Source organism: Pongo abelii, chromosome 4, assembly GCF_028885655.2.
Source record: "Pongo abelii isolate AG06213 chromosome 4, NHGRI_mPonAbe1-v2.0_pri, whole genome shotgun sequence".
NCBI lineage: Eukaryota > Metazoa > Chordata > Mammalia > Primates > Hominidae > Pongo > Pongo abelii.
This window is the reverse complement of record NC_071989.2, coordinates 186316128-186335969: the sequence shown is the minus strand read 5'-3', so window position 1 is coordinate 186335969 and position 19842 is coordinate 186316128. Positions and strand designations below refer to the sequence as shown.

General features: G+C 42.4%; 1 protein-coding gene across 1 annotated transcript in view; it reads left to right on the top strand.

Moving 5' to 3' along the window:
- The window catches only part of FAF2 (Fas associated factor family member 2), a 63638-nt gene extending 44315 nt beyond the window's left edge, over positions 1-19323 (top strand). The window contains exons 5-11 of the mRNA XM_002816244.5: positions 1402-1540; positions 3205-3290; positions 3390-3481; positions 5686-5863; positions 8128-8299; positions 9210-9353; positions 16031-19323. Of these exons, the coding sequence (XP_002816290.1) occupies positions 1402-1540; positions 3205-3290; positions 3390-3481; positions 5686-5863; positions 8128-8299; positions 9210-9353; positions 16031-16213 (994 nt within the window). The 3' untranslated portion in view covers positions 16214-19323. The remainder of the gene's footprint in view (positions 1-1401; positions 1541-3204; positions 3291-3389; positions 3482-5685; positions 5864-8127; positions 8300-9209; positions 9354-16030) is intronic.
- Positions 19324-19842: the final 519 nt, after the last annotated feature.

Sequence of the window (19842 nt, the reverse complement as noted above, 5' to 3'; positions counted from 1 at the left end):
AAAGCTGATTGTCCTAAACTGTGTAGATCGTGGGAATATTGTGTAATGAGGAACAAAATATAAAGCCTTTAAGAGAGAATTCTAAAATGCTTAATTTCAAAGAAAGTAGTTAAAACATCAGTCTTCTGAAGAATTTCTAACCATTCCCCCACGTATACAACTTACTACATTTTGTGCTTTTAATTCGCTCTGGAATGTTGGTGTCAATGAATTTGGTTTGATTACTCGGGAGAAATTCCAAGTAGAATTGTATACCCAGGGGGAATTTGTTGGGATAATGAATTGACTCACTTTTTGTTAAGGAAAGTATCATAGTTTAATCACCTTGTCTGTGCTGAAAACTTTTCAAGTAAATGAATATTGTTTGCTTTTCTAGGGAAAATATGCATGGCATGTATTACTAATTTTAATGCAGCTGTATCATCCAACCAACTTGTTTAATGTTAGGTAACACATTAGCCTCTGTCCCATTGCCTTCTCTGGAAACCCAAAGGATAAATAAATGGTACTATACAAATAGGGTAGGCCCTTTAGAAACAGATGTTTGGTACCATTAGGTATGTATTCTTCACTTTACAAGAGCTGCCAGTACTCCACATCTGCCAGGGTACTGTGGAGCAGTTTTATAACTTCCTCCATGGATGCCATCAACCATAAATCATCAAGCAAAACGTACTTGCCCCTTTGAAGAGCAAGTAAATCATAACTGCAACTTCAGATTTGAAGTTCCTATCCATAATTTGAATAGTTTGGGGTTGTGAACTCAATATTTAAAATCCCAGGAAAACAGAAAGGAAAAGGAGGGGCAAGTAGGACAACCAGAAAGTGACCTCTGTCCTAGAGCACTGTCCAGTAGAACTCTCTGTGATGATAGAAACGTTCTGTATCTCCGCCGTTCAATGTGAAAGCCATTAAACACGTGGCTGTTGAGCACTTGAAAAGTGGCTAGCATTAGGAAGGAACTGAATTTTAATTGTATGTAATAGATTTAAATTCAGAATAGCCACATTTGACTAGTGGCTACAGTATTGAGACAGTGCCATTCTAGAGAGTCTGGGTGCATAGCCTGACACATGATCTTTTTGGATACTGTGTCTTCCCTTCCAAACCCTTCTAGCCCTAAATTGTTCTACAAAAAATACTCAGGATTTATGTAGGCCAGTGTTGGAATTTATAATCCCAGTAGTTTGCATTCTTCATGAACAGGCAATAAAATAACATTTGCTGCTTTATGGCTTTTGAACCAGACTCTACTCTCGGATTTGATGGTCCACTCACAGACCGTTCACCTCCCTTTGTTGCCGTGCCTCTGGCTCTGTTACAGGAATCTGTACAAATTGGCCCACTCCATATGCACTATAGTAAGCTGGATTCATGTGATATTTATTCCTTCCTCCCCAGGTTTGCTCTTCGTTTTATACGGCCTGACCCTCGCAGCCGGGTCACTGACCCCGTTGGGGACATTGTTTCATTTATGCACTCTTTTGAAGAGAAATATGGGAGGGCACACCCTGTCTTCTACCAGGGAACGTACAGCCAGGTCAGTGCCACAAACCATATAGATGCCAACTTACCGAAATGATTCTATCCTCAAAGGAAAGCATAGCCCAGCACTGATCATGTCCTTCTTGTACTCAAAAACCTTAATTAGCTCTTCACTGCTTACAGGGGGGTAATAAAAAAGACCAAACCTTTTAGCTGGCCCCTCTTTGATCTAATGCTGCCCTTCTTTTGAGGTCTTTTCTGCATAACTTATTTTACCATACCCTCAGTTCCAGCTGACTCATTCCCTGAACATAGTCTGTACTTGCCTACCTCTGTGCCTTTGCTTTTGCCGGTCCCTCCACATGGAATGCCTTCCTCACATTTTTGCTAATTGGAATCTTGCCAGTCCTTCAGCTGGATCATGTCACTCCCCACTTACAGCTATCCCTGATTGTTGTGCCCTGTCCTGCCCTATCTCATAATCTAGAATACTAATCTTTCCCTTTGTTCTTCCATAGCTTTTAAAAATTGATAGCAATTTTATATTCTTTCCTATATTATTTGTGTTCATGGCTAATCTCTGCTACCAGACTGAAAGCCCCTTGAAGGCAAAGCCTACATCTTCTTTGATCTCTCACAGAATTGAATAAGGACATAGACCATAGACTCAGGGCAGCACATCTCGTTCAACCTCAGCCATGTCGACCTTTGACTCAAGACCTCACCGTTCAGGGGAGGAAAAATTAGAGTTCTGTGGGTGTTTGGTATATCTCTAGTTTGCCAGAGAAATACATAGAATTAACACTATGGGAATAGGGAAAACTATGGGAATGCTGTGGGAATAGGCAAAAGGGGGTTCTATTATGCAGCCTCCAGAATTCCTGAATCTATCTGGAGAAAGAGAAAAATGCTCACCCTTGCTTCCTGCTTTCATTTTCCCACATCTGCTTTTTATCATAGTCAGTCTCCTCGCTGGCTGTTCCCACCACACTCAACAAAAACTGAGCACCTACTGTATGCCAGGCAATGTCCTCAGTGCTAGAGATACAGAGATGAATGAGATGAGCACCTCCCGTGTACCCTCTCTGCTATGATCCTGAGGGTAGACCACCCTTGACCATGTCAGCAGTTGTACAGTGTAATGTTCTCAGGAGCATGCACATGCAGGAGCACGCACAGGAGTCTTGGACACTAGCCTTGTCTTTGAAAGTCTTTTACACCCTATGCTCTTTAGAATGCCTTTGGATCGTACAGTCCATCATTCCTACTCGATATGTGGCCTGGGGTCAGGGTTGTCTTCGCAGTTATTTTTTACTTACAAGGATGTTGTAGCTGTGAAGTAGAAAAATTCTCACCTCCCTTTCATATGGTCAGATTCTCCTGTTTTTATCTTCCTTACACTGTGGGTGCAGCTGACTTTTCTATGATTTGTTGGGAACCTGTGTTTGTAAGCCTGTCTACTCTCATGTGTCTGTTAAGTTTGAATCCTAACAACACTAAAACCTTTTCATTAAAGCTTGTTAGCATGGAGTTTCTATAGGGAGAACAATGCCAGGGGTGTGAAGGTAGGAGCTCAGGAATTTTCTGATTTCTCGCTCACCTTTTTTCCTTATTTTTCCTTTTGTTCCTAAATACATAACTGTATCCATTAGGACCCTTAGCCTAAATATAAGCTCAAGGCAGTCTTCTTAATAATGAGTGATCTTATCTTTCTCACAGGCACTTAACGATGCCAAACGGGAGCTTCGCTTTCTTTTGGTTTATCTTCATGGAGATGATCACCAGGACTCTGATGAGTTTTGTCGGTAAGTGGATTGATCATTTTCTTTCTCTTTTCTGACTCTTTCTGGTGACAGTTTGTAGTCAGCAAGTTGTTCTCATGTCCTTTTCATACCTTTCCACAGCAACACACTCTGTGCACCTGAAGTTATTTCACTAATAAACACTAGGATGCTCTTCTGGGCATGCTCTACAAACAAACCTGAGGGATACAGGGGTAAGTTACGTTTCTTCTGCCTCATTGAGATTGTTGGAGTATCTTTGGAATAGTCTGGAAAGACATGCCATGCCATTTATTACAAGTGTGTTTGTTCTGTGGTAGATACGATGCTAGTTGCTGTTTTATATTGTCCCATTTAATCCTCTCAGCAGTCCTGAGAGATGGGGGGTCATATTACCTTCGCTTTATGGTTTAGGAAATAGGCTCAGAGAGTTTAAGCCACTGGCTGAAGATGACACAATTAGCAAGTTTTATTTTTTTGTTTTTTATTTAATTAATTAAAAAAATTTTTTTTGAGATGGAGTCTTGCTGTCGCCCAGGCTGGAGTGCAGTGGCGCGATCTTGGCTCACTGCAACCTCTGCCTCCTGGGTTCAGGCGATTGTCCTGCCTAAGCCTCCTGAGTAGCTGGAACTACAGGCGTGCACCACCACGCCCAGCTAATTTTTTTGTATTTTTAGTAGAGATGGGGTTTCACCACGTAGCCTCAAACTCCTGGACTCAAGTGAGCAGCCCACCTCAGCCTCCCAAAGTGCTGGGATTACAGGTGTGAGCCACTGCGCCCCGCCATAATTAGCAAGTTGTAGCGTACGATTGGGTCTGCCAGATTCTAAAGCCCGTTCTTCACATTCAGCATTGCCAAAACCTGCCACATTCTTAGAAATACCCAGTCTTGGCTAGCAGCTTGCTTTTAATCTTAATGGGCTTTTTACTGAAGAGTTTATTCTTTTCATCAACAATGTTAACAGAGCCCTTGCATAGTGAGTCAGTTGTTTGAGTACCTTGAGTGCTGATATGGATTTGGAAAGTTCAGATCTTTGCTGACAGTAACTCTTCTTTGGAGATAAGTATTTTTAGACGGTTAGTAAAAGATACGAAGGCATCCAGTAAGGAAAAATGTAGTCATTTTTGTGGCTACCTCTATCCAGCAACTTTTGAGTTTATATTAGCATGCCACATACTGTGCCATGTCTTGAGAACCAAAGATGTGGCAGATGTTGTCCTTGCATCCCAGAGTCTGAATCTTAAGCCTAATTGTTTTTAAACGTCCAAATTCCTGCATGCGTTTTGCCATTCTAATATGGCTTTGCGGGGGGCGGAAGGGAGGTTGTGAATAGAAGGAAGGTAAGGATTTTTTTTTTTAATAGAAGTTTATAAAATCTCTTATTTCACACCATAAGGAAAACATAGGTAAAACTCTGTTATGGTAAAAATCTTGGTCATTTGGAAACCAATTTTTTTTTTTTTTTTTTGAAACCAAGTCTTACTCTGTCACCCAGGTTGGAGTGCAGTGGTGCGATCTCAGTTCACTGCAGCCTCCACCTCCCGGGTTCAAGCGATTCTCCTGCCTCAGCCTCTCGACTAGCTGGAATTACAGGCGCGTACCACCACACCCTGCTAATTTTTGTATTTTTTGTAGAGATGGGGTTTCATTATGTTGGCCAGGCTGGTCTCGAACCCCTGACCTCAAGTGATCCAACCACCTCGGCCTCCCAAAAGTGCTAGGATTAAAGGTGTGAGCTACCAGCCCAGCCTCAACTTTCTATCAATAAGCTTCTTTGGAACAGAAAAACTAACCTTTTTAAGGATAGAGAAAAGATACACGGGGAGAAAGGATAAGGAAAGGATTAGGCAAGAGAAAAAAAAATGATGATGGAGATTATTATCGGTATCATCAGGCTGAGATTTGCAGCCTTGTGCCCTTTTAGGTTTGAGCCCTTGTACAGGGAAAAACTGTGCCAAATTCTTTATAGACCCTTTTCCTACCATCAAGTGTACATTATGCTTAAACTCTGCAGCCTTCCCTGGCATCATCACGACAACCACACCGCCGCCAGGAAAGCCTGTCCTATTCTAGTCAAGCACCTAGGGATAGGTGTGCAAATTGATAACAAAAACAAAAGATTACAAAACTGGGAGGAACTGGGCATGGTGGCACACTCCTGTAATCCCTGCTACTCAGGAGGCTGAGGTGGGGGGGTCACTTGAGCCCAGGAGTTGGAGACCAGCCAGAGCAACATAGTGAGACCCTGGCTCAAAAAAAGAAAAGAAACTAGGAGGGGGGAAAAAGCAGAGACTAAATGATATGTCCCGTCTTCCCCAACCAGGATTAAAACAGTTCTCTCACTCATTGTGGAAAGTCTAAGGGTTGATCTTTTTCACCGTCAAGTCCTGCCCTTGATCTGTTGGGTCTTTTTGTCAGTCTCACAGGCTTTACGAGAGAACACCTATCCATTCCTGGCCATGATTATGCTGAAGGATCGAAGAATGACTGTGGTGGGACGGCTAGAAGGCCTCATTCAACCTGATGACCTCATTAACCAACTGACATTTATCATGGATGCTAACCAGACTTACCTGGTGTCAGAACGCCTAGAAAGGTACAAGGGAGTTTCCTTCTGGAACAAAGAGAGACCAGTTGTAAATTTGAAGGGCTGACCTCTGGGGCTCTACCAATCCTGACTTCTTCTGTGCATCAGGCCGCTATTAGCTTTTAGCTTTGCCCATTTATTGTCAAAATATTTACATATATAGACCTAAATTACTCTATATCAGGTAATCTGTTCTTAGAGATGTTCAAAATAAAGACAAGGGCTGGGTGCAGTGGCTAACACCTGAAATCCTAGCACATTAGGAGGCTGAGGCAGGAGGATTACTTGAATCCAGACTGGGCAGCAAAGCGAGACCCCATCTCTACAAAAAATAAGAAAAAATTAGCCAGGCATGGTGGTACATGCCTGTAGTCCCAGCTACTTGGGAGCCTGAGGCAGGAGGATTGCTTGAGGCCAGGAGTTCGAGGCAGCAGTGAGCTCTGATTGTGCTTCTGCATGCCAGCCTGGATGACAGAGCAGGACCCTGTCTTTAAAAAATAATAAATGAATGAATAAACAAAGACAGGCCTCTATGCTCAAGAATGTATATTGTGGCATTTAGAATAGCTGAATGTAATATAAAGAACTTCGATGTAAAAAAAAAAAAAAAGTGGAATGGTTATAATTCCTCTCCATTACATAAGTTATGTACATTAATTATAGGAAATCCTAAAACCACAAAAAAGCACAAGGAAGAAATTTAAGATCACTGATAATCCTACCACCACTTGAACATTGTTATATATATTTTTAATTTTATACACAACACACACCCCTATATACATACACATTTATTTGTAAAATTGGGATAATACTTTTTTACAACCCTTCTTTATGTAAGAATGTATCACAGCGTTTTCCCTCATCATTAAATATTCTGCCACATTTTAAAAATTACTGCATAACATTCCATTATCTAAATACATCATAATTTAACCAGGCCACTCTCGTTGGATTTTTAGATTATTTTCGGTTTGTTACTATTATAAATAGCATACAGGGAGATAATTTTTTGCAATTTGTGATGGTTTCCTTAGATTAAAATTTAAATTCCTGGAAGTGCAGTTTCTGGGTGAGACAATATATTTTAAGGCTTTTGATTTGTAATGCCAACTTGCCCTCAAGAAAGTTAAACAAACTTAAATTTTATGGAAAGCTTTTAATAACATGGGGACATGCTTGTTACATATTAGAAAAATGCAGAATCAGGCCGGGCATGTTGGCTCATACCTGTAATCCCAGCATTTCGGGAGGCTGAGGTAAGAAGATTGCTTGAACTCAGGAGTTTGAGGTTAGCCCGGGCAACATGGTGAAACCCCATCTCTACAAAAAATACAAAAATTAGCTAGGCGTGGTGGTACACGCCTGTAAGCTGAGGTGGCAGGATTGCTTTAGCCTAGGAGGTTGAGGCTGCAGTGAGTCATGATCGCACCACTGCACTCTAGCCTGGGTGACAGGCTAGCCCTGTCTCCAAAAATAAAGAAAAATGCAAGATCAAAATCCTGTAAATATAGTGTTATTTTAACAGTGTAAAAAAATGTATAGAAGAGGAAACTTTCTGAGGTAACTGAAATGTTCTGTCTTGATTGGAGTGGTGATTACGTGGTTACATTTATCAAAATTCATTGAATTGTACATTTAAGATCTGTGCATTTCACTGCATGTAAATTTTATCTTAATTTTTAAAGAAAGTATAAAGCAAGAATGTTTCATCTGTTCAACTATTTTGATTGGCTAAATATTTTGGCTAAGAGAAAACAAATTTATTGGAGAGAAAATAGAGGAGATATGCCAAATTTTATAATGTTTTATCTTTGATTAGTGATTCTCTCAATAACTCTGAAAACTCTACATTTTCAGATCTGCTACAATGTGTGTATGGATATATATGTGTGTGTTTTGGTTTTATGAGATCAGTACAAAAATGCAGTAACCCAAAATGGTATTTACTTGTAAAATATGATATTGATGATCCCTTCATAATAACAGTACTGTGTTACATTTGTTAGAATTAGGGGAAAAGTTATTTTAAAAGAGGAGAGGAAAGCTTGCTGTTTCCTTTTCTGCCAAATTAAACTGAGAAAAAAGGTGGCTTATTCAGATTCTGCCATGCTCTGCTTTTGGAATCCCTTATGGCAGTGTGAAATCGTCATCTGCTAAGAATATCAATATTTTTACACACACACACACACACCCAGAAAATTTCAGTATAAGAAAACACAGAACTTTGTGAGAGTGCTGTTTTTCTTCTCTTGCTTTTGATCTGTTCACAGGGAAGAAAGAAACCAGACCCAAGTGCTGAGACAGCAGCAGGATGAGGCCTACCTGGCCTCTCTCAGGGCTGACCAGGAGAAAGAAAGAAAGAAACGGGAGGAGCGGGAGCGTAAGCGGCGGAAGGAGGAGGAGGTGCAACAGCAAAAGTTGGCAGAGGAGAGACGGCGGCGGGTAATGGACGTGTGGCTTTGCTCCCTGTGGTTTCCAAACTGCCGAGACTTTGCCATCTTGGTCTTAAGTGTGAAAGGAAAAAACGATAGCCACCTTAAACAGACTAAGAGGGGGAAAAAAAGGAGAAAGGAAAGAAAAAAATACAACATGTTGGGATTAGGGGTGATTTAAATTTTTCATACCATTTAAATATTCGTTCTTTTTTAAATAAAAATTTAAAAAAAGAGATGGGCTTTGCCATATTGGCCAGGCTGCTCTCGAACTCCTGACCTCACATGGTCTGCCTGTCTTGGCCTTCCAAAGTGTTGGGATTACAGGCGTGAGCCACCATGCCTGGCCCTAAATATTCATTCTTAATACCAGTATTAGCTGATTTGGCATTTTACTCATTATCTTTTTCTTTTTGTTTTGTTTTGTTGTTGTTGTTTTTGTTCCCTAGCAATCAGACTGAAATATACGTTATCTTATTTGATTATGTATTACCACTTACCTATAACCAGTGTCTTTTAGCCATTTCCTTTTATTTCTTTTTTTTTAAGAGATGGGGTCTCACTGCGTTGCCCAGGCTGGAGTGCAGTGGCTATTCACCAGTGCAATCATGGCACACTACACTCTGAAACTCCTGGGCTCAAGCAGTCCTGCTGTGGCCTCTCAAGTAGCTGGAACTACAGGCACACATCACGGCACCCTGCTCCCTTTCCCCTTTTTCTCAAATAAATACCTAGACATAATAAAGAATACATGAGATGCAATTGTACTTTAAATTTAGGTTGTTTTTGACTATTCCCAAGAAGTTTTTCTTAGAATACTTAGTCATTAATTTTTCTTCTGACAACTGCATAATAAAGCTACATGGTCATTGTATTTATTTCTTGAGCCATAGCCTCACCTTTGCTTTGTGTCTCTGCAGAATTTACAGGAGGAAAAGGAAAGGAAGTTGGAATGCCTGCCCCCTGAACCTTCCCCTGATGACCCTGAAAGTGTCAAGATCATCTTCAAATTACCCAATGATTCTCGAGTAGAGAGACGATTCCACTTTTCACAGTCTCTAACAGTAAGGACCACCTAAGTTCTGTGAAGTGTATGTAGCATCTGGGCTATAGATTTGGAGCTTTTACTGACTCTTGAGAGTGTTGTTGGTGTATCTGCTGCTTTGATGAACAGGGAACAGAGAGAGAGAGAGAGATGGGTATGCCATCAGTGGACACCAGGAAGAGTACTGTGGACTGCTGTAGGCTCCTTCAGTTCTAGCTTCCAACTCAAAGCAATTTTTAAGTTTTTGTTTAATTATGTTTCTGCTCTGCTAAGAAAAAAAGGTACCTTACATAAGTCCCTCAAAAGACTTGTGTGTTTGAAGATGGGAGGCTCTTCCATGCTGTCTTCCTGCATTGGCTTCAGAATCCCACCAGAACCCCTGCTCTGTAGAAAAAGCTCTGTCTCCAGTGACCTAAAAGCACTGGAGTGACATATCTGAATATAAGTGCATTTGCAGTTTGGATGCAGTTGTCTCTCTCTTTCTACTCAGCCCAAAAGAAGCCCCATTTTCTGAGGCTACTTTGGGTATATGATAGCCATGTAATAGTGTTTGTCATTTCCACATGGAAGTCATTAAAAGCAGAAACTCAAGAGTCTCACAGCATGAAGATCAAATTTTCATTCTTCCAGGGTTACTAGATGTGTTTCCTTGGTCAGTTTACTTAATTTCTAAGCCTCAATTTCTTCATCTGTAAAATGGGTTTAATAATAGGCACGGCTGGGCGCGATGCTCATGCCTGTAATCCCAGCACTTTGAGAGGCCGAGGTGGGTGGATCATTTGAGGTCAAGAGTTTGAGACCAGCTTGGCCAACATGGTGAAACCTTGTCACTACTAAAAATACAAAAATTAGCTGGGCGTGGTGGCAGGCGCCTGTAATCCCAGCTACTTGGGAGGCTGAGGCAGGAGAATTACTTGAACCCAGGAGGCGGAGGTTGCAGTGAGCCAAGATCGCACCAGTGCACTCCAGCCCAGGCAACAGAGAGAGACCCTGTAAAAAAAATAATAATAATAGGCAGTCCCTAGTAGGATTGTTATTAGAATTAAATTCTTAACATTGTGCCTGGCTCCTAGTAAGCGCTTAAATACTAACTACTATTTTTGGTATTTGTAACCAAAAGAAAATTTGTTGATACTGAGAGTCAGTATGTCGCCTTTCCAAATTCATACCTATAGTGGATTCTACAGTTTCCCTGATCACTGAGAATAATCAAGGGTAAACCTCATAATTAAAAGAGGATGCACTGTAGTCAGGTGAGGCTGGGTAGTACATTCATTGCTTCTGCTTGTTTAACTGGACAACATTGGGCAAGTTGCAAAATTCTACAGGGCCTCAGATTTCCCATTAGTGAACTGGAACTATAATCTGCCTTCTGATAAGTTTAAACTGAAGACAGGTATGTCATGCAGTGAGCTAGATACTCTAGGGATCATTTAGATGAGTGAGACATGGTTTTGGAATTCATGGAGCTTATTGGCCAGTACAGAATGTAAGACTCAGAGAACTAATACAGAATTAAAGTTACGAAACATTTTGGTAAGAGAGAAGCAAATAGCTTCCTTGTTTTATTTCTGTCTTGTTTATGCATTTATTTATATTGGGGGAAGTGCTTATGTCTCTTTGTTTTGAGACAGAGTTTCGGCGTGTCACCGTAGCTGGAGTGTAGTGGCACTATCCCAGCTCACTGCAGCCTCTGCCTCCTGGGTTCAAGCAATTCTCCTGCCTCAGCCTCCCGAGTAGCTGAGATTACAGGAACCCGCCACCATGCCTGGCTAATTTTTGTATTTTTTTTTAGTAGAGATGGGGTTTCACCATGTTGGTCAGGCTGGTCTCGAACTCCTGACCTCAAGTGATCCACCCGCCTCGGCCTCCCAAAGTGTTGGGATTACAGGTGTGAGCCACTGCGCCTGGCCTCATGTCTCTAACTTTGGATTTTTAAATTGAGATAATATGGATGTGCCTCACACAGTATCCACCATGTAGTAGGTGGTTATTAGCGTTAATTTCCTTCCCCTGGTGTCCCATTTCTTAACTATGGGTTTGTGTATGTATTTTAGCTTTCGTGTTCACTAGCAATTTTGCTATTGTACACACGAATTACGTGGAATTTCTACCCCAAAAATTCTGATAGATAAAACTATATATGAAAAACCTAGGCCGCGCGTTGTGGCTCACACCTATAATCCCAGCACTTTGGGAGACTGAGGCAGGTGGATCACCTGAGGTCGGGAGTTCAAGACCAACCCGACCAAAATGGAGAAACTCTGTCTCTACTAAAAATACAAAATTAGCTGGGTGTGGTGGCGTGTGCCTGTAATCTCAGCTACTTGGGAGGCTGAGGCAGGAGAATCGCTTGAACCCAGGAGGCAGAGGTTGTGGTGAGCCGAGATCATGCCATTGCACTCCAGCCTGGCAACCAGTATGAAACTCTGGCTCAAAAAAAAAAAAAAAAAAAAAAAAAAAAGAAAAACCTAACAAAAATTTACTCTCCTGAGAGTTTTGGAGGAAAAATCTGTTAGAACTGTGGAACAGAATAGGCTTGTGGCCAAAAGGAAACCAACCATTCATTAACTATTTGATCCTTGAAGACTTTTAAATGGGTTCCTCACTAAAAGCTGTTTTTTAAAAAAGAGTATCGGCTGGGCGTGGTGGCTCATGCCTGTAATCCCAGCACTTTGGGAGGCCGAGGCAGGCGGATCACAAGGTCAGGAGTTCCAAACCAGCCTAGCCAATATGGTGAAACGCTGTCTCTACTAAAAGTACAAAAATTAGCTGGGTGTGGTGGCGGGTGCCAGTAGTCCCAGCTGCTTGGGAGGCTGAGGCAGGAGAATTGCTTGAACCCGGGAGGCGGAGGTTGCAGTGGACCGAGACTGCGCCATTGCACTCCAGCCTGGGCGACAGAGCGAGGCTGTGTCTCAAAAATAAATAAATAAATAAATAAAATAAAAATAAAAAAGAGTATCATGGCCACGTGAGATTAGTCTAAGAGAAATGCTTGGTCATAAATGAGGTTTAGAGATGGAAAGAAGTGTGTAAAGTAGCAGTGCCCTGGTGGTGCTGGCCTGGAATTTAACATTCACAGAGATAATCACATAAAACCAAATAATGCTGTAGTGTTTTTTAGTACCCTTAAAGACCTTGTGTCGGCCGGGTGCGGTGGCTCATGCCTGTAATCCCAGCACTTTGGGAGGCTGAGGTGGGCGGATCACCAGGGGTCAGGAGTTTGAGAGCAGCCTGGCCAACATGGTGAAACCCCATCTCTACTAAAAATACAAAAATTAGCCAGGCGTGATGGTGCGGGCCTGTAATCCCAGCTACTCAGGAGGCTGAGGCTGCAGAATCGCTTGAACCTGGGAGGCGGAGGTTGCAGTGAATGGAGATCGTGCTATTGCACTCCAGCCTGAGTGAAAAGAGCAAAATTCTGTCTCAAAAAAAAAAAAGACCTTGTATCACCTTCCTGTGAACTTGGTCCTTTGTAAATAATCTCGAGGAGTGACAGATTTGTAGGTAATGCTCAGCTCTGGAAAGTAGTGAAATGCTAAGATAAAAGGGGTACGCTGCAGAAAAATCTCCAGGTCCCATGAGTGGTCATAAAAGAGGCAGCTGACTTTGTTTTAAACAAATGTATAAGAGATAAAGCCCAGAACTAATTTTTCTGTCCATTGCAAACCAAAAGGGACCTCTAGTAGTAATGTAATCTATTTCCTGATGGTTATCAACCCTTTGCCATTAGTAATAAAAAATGCCGGCCGAGTGTGGTGGCTCATGCCTGTAATACCAGCACTTTGGGATGCCAAGGCAGGCGGATCACTTAAGGCCAGGAGTTCGAGACCAGTCTGGCCAACATGGTGAAATCCTGTCTCTACTGAAAATACAAAAATTAGCCAGGCGTGGTGACATGCACCTGTAATCCCAGCTACTCCGGAGGCTGAGACAGAAGAATGGCTTGAACCTGGGAGGCGGAGGTTACAGTAAGCCAAGATTGTGCCACTGTACTCCAGCCTGGGCGACAGAGTGAGACTCCATCTCAAAAAAAAAAAAAAGAAAAACAAAAGTCAAGTTTGTATGAGTGTTAGGTATTCTCAAGCAGAGATTAAAAAGAAATCAGAAAGTATTTTTTTGTCCAGGCGTGGTGGTTCATGCCTGTAATCCCAGCACTTTGGGAGGCCGAGGCGGGTGGGTCACCTGAGGTCAGGAGTTCGAGACCAGCCTAATGAAACCCTGTCTTTGGCTGGGCTTGGTGGCTCACGCCCATAGTCCCAGCCTACTTTGGGAGGCCAAGGTGGGTGGATCACGAGGTCAGGAGTTCGAGACCAGCCTGGCCAACATGGTGAAACCCCATCTCTACAAAAAACACAAAAATTAGCTGGGCATGGTGGTGCACGCCTGTAGTCACTGCTGCTTGGGAGGCTGAGGCAGGAAAATCGCTTGAGCCCGGGAGGCAGAAGTTGCAGTGAGCCGAGATCCTGCCACTGCATTCCAACCTGGGCAACAGAGCAAGACTCCATCTCAAAAAAAAAAAGGTATTTTTTTCACTCATATTGGTTTCATACCAAGAATACTTGGTGTAAGTCTAATTGATGCATGTTAAGAAAGAGTGAACATTAATGGGAATTGCAAAGAGAGAAGGAAACTGAAAATGAGTTAGGTTGATAGACTAAAATATGAGAAGTTTATAAAATCATGAATGGATTAGATAAGAGGAACATGGATTTACTATTTAAATTCTGGATTATAGCCCTTTAAAAATCCCTGAAGAGGGCAACATGGCAAGACTCTGTCTCTACAAAAAATTTTAAAAATTAACCAGGCATGGTGTTGCACATGTGTGATCCCACTTACTTGGGAGGCTGAGGCAGGAGGATTGCTTGAACCTGGGAGGTCGAGGCTGCAGTGAGTCGTGTTTGTGCCACTGCACTCCAGCCTAGGCAACAGAGCGAGACCTGTCTGGAAAAAAAAAAAAAAGTTCCCTAAAGCAGTAAGTTTAAGAAATGAAGGACTGCTTTACACAGAGGGGTATAAAACCCAGAGAATTCATCATTTTGAGAGGTGTATCAAAAAGAAAATGGAATAGATTCCTCCCAAAAAGGAAAAATAACTTGAATGGCACGTTCGTCATCTTTGGGGTTGATCTGAATGAGGTTGGCAGAATTGTTATTAGAAGTAGAATGCTAGATGGAGAGGCCACAGAGCAGGGACAGGGAGAGATGACAGTGGCCTGTTCCACAGGCATCTCACACACAGTTTAAGTTTTAGCATCATGGACTCTCCTAATACTACCTCCCTTCTCACTAAGGATTTTAGCTGTGCCTTGTCAGAGCCAGAGCAGGGTAAGGAGGACATTACCACAGAGAGGAGATTCATATGAGGTGCAACACATTTATTTTATTGTATTTTTTTGTCCATAGGTTATTGTGGAACAGGTGGTGTTTGGTTACATGAGTCAGTTCTTTAGTGGTGATTTGTGAGGTTTTGGTGCACCCATCACCCAAGCAGTATGCACTATACCCTATTTGTAGTCTTTTATCCCTCACCCCTTCCCACTCTTCCACACAAGTCCCCAAAGTCCATTGTATCATTCTTTTGCCTTTGCATCCTCATAGCTTAGCTCCCACATATCAGTGAGGACATATAATGTTTGATTTTCCATTTCTACTTACTTCACTTAGAATAATAGTCTCCACTCTCATCAAGGTCGCTGTGAATGCCGTTCATTCATTCCTTTTTATGGCTGAGAAGTATTCCGTCATATATATATATATATATATATATACACCACAGTTTCTTTATCCACACGTTGACTGATGGGCTGAAAACTGGATCCTTGGCCGGGCGCGGTGGCTCACGCCTGTAATCCCAGCACTTTACACCTGTAATCGCAGCACTTTGGGAGGCCGAGACAGGAGGATCACAAGGTCAGAAGATCGAGACCATCCTGGCTAACACGGTGAAACCCCATCTCTACTAAAAATATAAAAAAATTAGCCAGGCGTGCTGGCAGGCGCCTGTAGTCCCAGCTACTCAGGAGGCTGAGGCAGGAGAAGAATAGCGTGAACCTGGGAGGCAGAGCTTCCAGTGAGCTGAGATGGCACCACTGCACTCCATTCAGCCTGGGCGACAGAGCGAGACTCCGTCTCAAAAAAAAAAAAAAAAAAACTGGATCCTTCTGCTATTATATAAAAGATAATTGGCAAAACTTGAATAGGGCCTGAATAATAATATATTATAGAAATAATGTGTCAGTTACATTTCCTGATTTTGAGAGCCAAGTTGTGGTTATATAGAAGATTGCCCTATTAGTCCGTGATCACCTCAGAATACTTGAGGCCATGTGTCTTACAGTTGGCACTTCACTCTCAACTGATTTAAAGAAAAAAATTAGTGTCCTATACTTCCAACTTTTCTGTAACTTTGTGATTATTTCTAAGTTAGCATTTTATCAGACACCTCAAAGAAGAGACAGATTAATTCAGAGTAGGACTAGTGTTGGGCTTGTGTAATTTCTTTTAAAAGGGCTGCCCCATGTATATGCCATGGGAAATGAAAAGATCTAGAATTCCAGTGTAATGTGATTCTTTCCTATAGAGTCATCCTGGGGAGAGTTGGGGGATATTTGACTTCAGAGTCGTGTGTGTGCGTGTGTGTGTGTATTTCTCTTTTTCTCACCACCCTTCTTTTTCTATATGACCTCTGCAGGTAATCCATGACTTCTTATTCTCCTTGAAGGAAAGCCCAGAAAAGTTTCAGATTGAAGCCAATTTTCCCAGGCGAGTGCTGCCCTGCATCCCTTCAGAGGAGTGGCCCAATCCCCCTACGCTACAGGAGGCCGGACTCAGCCACACAGAAGTTCTTTTTGTTCAGGACCTAACTGACGAATGACATTTTTTTCTTCCTCTCCCCTCCTACCCCAGTCCTTAAAAGAAATGGGGAAAAAAGAAAACAACAAGTCAGAAAAAAAAAAAACAAGAGAGAGAAATTCATATTATTATTATTATTATAATACAATATTTTTTTTAAAAGACTGCTGCATCCTTAGGAAGGATCAGAAACCATGCTGCCCATAAGAGTCACAACCTGTGTGTGTGCGCGCAAGGTTAGCCACAAACGTACCCACTCGGCAAGCCCACCCTTCCTATGGCCTCTGTGCACGCACCTTCCAGTGAACAGAGACTCTTCACCTTCGACCCATTCATTGTCCCAGCTGGGAAGGGGACATTCCCACTAGTTCTCATTCATTCTTGCTTTTATGGAAAATAAAAGTGAAAAACCTCCATCAACCAGCTACTTGCAGCATCTCCTGAGGACTTGCTTCTCCTGCCTCTGGGGAAGAGAGGGAAGAGAAAGCACAGAGCAGAAAAGCAGAGATGTTCCTTGAACTGCCCACAATTTTTCAATAACTTTTATTTCTGTTTTGTAATGACCAAAGGAATGAGGCTGACATAGGTATATATATATTTTTCCTTTATTTGATAAAGAGCCAATTCTTTAAACCCATGAGTTTATGCCCTGGGCTCCTTAGCCCACAATAGTGTAATAAAAGTGCCCCGGGCTGGTTTGTGCTTATTTCTGCCATTGTCCCTCTCACGTTCCCAGAGAGGTCATTCTTTTTGGTCCAACTCTTGCTGTCCTTTCTTACCACCTGTGCACCCCACTTGGAGCAGTGGGAGGAAATCTGGGTTTGTGGCCCCACAAAGGCTGTATATGTAAAGATACACCTATGTATGTGGTGGAACTCACATTTACACACAACTGCAGCTTTTCCTTGGAGTCTGTACCAGGTGGTGGTTATGGGGTCTGAACCAAAGGATAGCAGCTCTTCATTCCTCTTCTGACATGTGCATGCTGCTCCTCCCAGCCCTGGGCTTTCCTGAATTGCCAAGCCTGGTGCCTTTCCAAAGGACTAGCAGGGCCTGTGGTGGAGCCAGCAGAACCACAGGAGAGTGCCCTGCCTGTCTCAGTGGAAGTGTATTATTGTTTTAAGGATAGAAAGAACCAGAGGCCTTGAAGGGAGCCAAGACAGAACTCCCAGCCTGTGTAATCTATTGGAAGGCACATTTTCATTTCTGATGCAGCCACCTTCTGGAGGCAGCTTTTATCCTTTCTCTCTATTGCTATGTTGAAGTAATAGGGTTTTTTTTAACCTCTGGATGTCTCGTCTGTGGTTGAGTTTATGGTAATGGGTACATGGGTCAGGCCATGTATTAACAGATGCCAGTGCACTCTGACAAGTATTCCAAAGTGTTCTGTAGCTAGACATGCAGGCTCGTTGTACCACTGCAACCGACTGACGTTACTATAGTTCCTAGAATGCTGTGAGGGCAGGGGGGTTCAGATCAACATAAAGCATAACTTGCTGGAGTTGTAGTCTCAAGGCTTTCTCTCTTGCTTAACTAAAACCTAAGGACCACTGTTTTTGGTAGCAATTATATGGTTACTATCCACTGCAGTCCTCAGCTGTTGGGGTAAATCCCACATGACAGAGTAAGGCACCCCACAGAAATTAACTTGGAGAGCCTGAGAAATTCCCAGTGGCCTTGGCATAGCTGTCTAGAACACCATCTCTAGGAAAATTTAATTCTGTCCCTGGCCAGCTATTGTTCTTCCACTTCGTTTTCTGCTGTCCCAAGGCCAGATGAGTGGAATCACCATCTGACTTCTCAATAAAATGTATCTGGAGTGAACAGCAGGATAACCCAAGTTCTCCACATAAGGATAACCTTATGTGAAACCTTCCTGCTGACAACCATGCAGAGGAATTTTTCCACTTAAGTCAGAGCCTTCCTCCCCATCTGGAATTCACAGCTGTTCCCTGGCAGCACACAGGAGGGTATTAAGGACCTTTGTGAGGCTAGGTACACTGTCCACACCTCTTTGGGGAAGTTATTTTTTTTTCCATCATAATTCAGTCTCATCTTACTCTACAGTGTGCACTTTATGCCTCTTGCCTTTTGATAATAGTTGTTCAGTGAAGGAAGTTAGCTGCCAGAATATTAAGAAGGATCTCCCTTTATGTCAGTACAACTGTTGGGGCGGCCTACCCATTTACTTTAGGTTTCAAGAGGGTTCACCGGAAGCACATGCCCCTGTCTAGTCCCATTTGAAACAGTTCTGCTTTACTGAGACCCTAGGCCAGTCTCCTTGCTGACCCTAGTGCTGCTGCCTAGGTGCCATTTCCTTTCCTCCTAAGTCAAATACAGGCTGCACATTTTGTCACTTAATGCCAGTACAATCTGTGTTACTCCTAAGGACTTTTGGGATTTTGATGAGACCTGCGAGGGAGAAGACACTGAGAAGCCGGTGATCTGCAAGCATTTGCTCGTTTCCACATCACCTCTGGGATATTTCAGCTGTTGTTTCCAAATGGCAAGTCATCAACTAAAAGCACTTGTTTCAAGTTTTGTTCTGCACTCCCAAGACTGAAGTTGTAGATGGAGCTGAATAACCATGGGAAGTGACCAAGCAAAGACACTCGATTGGAGTCAGTTGAATATTTGTACCCTCAGTGGAGCCCTTCTGGTCTTTTCTTCCACTTCTGCAGAATTTCCTCTAGCAAATACTTCTTTCTCCTTGCTTGCCTCCACCATGATATTTGAATAAGAGATGGCCAGAGGATAACACTTATCTCTTTTAAAAACTAAGCTAAAAAGAACCTAGAACCTTCAACTGAGCAGTTGTGAAAATTGCTAATGGTGCCAAGGCCAAGCAAAGAGTTTCAGAAAGTGACTGAGAAGGAGCGATAACCCCCAGAATGCAAAATCAGGGGCATCATTATCCGGTGCTTGAACAAGGAGCTCCGCTCTACAACTGGTTTTTTAGGACTTGTGAGGAATGCAGCAACGGAAATCCATCCACAAAGGATGCAGTGCCCCAACTTGTACTGCGCCTGAATAGTCGTGATACTTTACTGAAGAAATCTAGTGTACTTTAAATTTTTTTCATAAAAGTTTACATTGTATTGTAGGTTAACATTAAATGTTTTATAACAAAAATTTCATAACAGGCTGTGGATCTTTCTGTGTAGGGCAGATATGGTAGATAATTTTCTATGTGTGAAGGAGAGGTTGAAAAAACACCAGGAGGGAACAGCGTGGTGTGGCATTGCCAAGAAGGAAGGGAGAGTCAAAGAGAAGGATGGAGTTAGGTCTTCTCTGTTGTATCTCTGTGGAAAAATAGCAACTTAGTATGATGGAGAGAGAGAGCAGACAGGCCTGGGTTCAAATTTGGGCTCTCTGGTTTGTCAGGTTTGCAACCTCGGGCAAATTCTCTAGCTTCCCTGAACTTGAATTTCCCCAACTATAAATGAAGATAATGCCATCCACCTCAGGATAGGTTTATAGATTCAATCAAGTAAATGTATATGAGGCTTCTGATATGTAGATGTCATTGTTTCCCTTCTATGGGAGTGTATTTTGTAAGAATATTTTCTTGCAATAACATTTTCTTAAGGAATTTGTCACTTGTTGGAACCAACTTGTGTCCTTGCAAAGGAGTGGCTAGAAAAAGCCTCT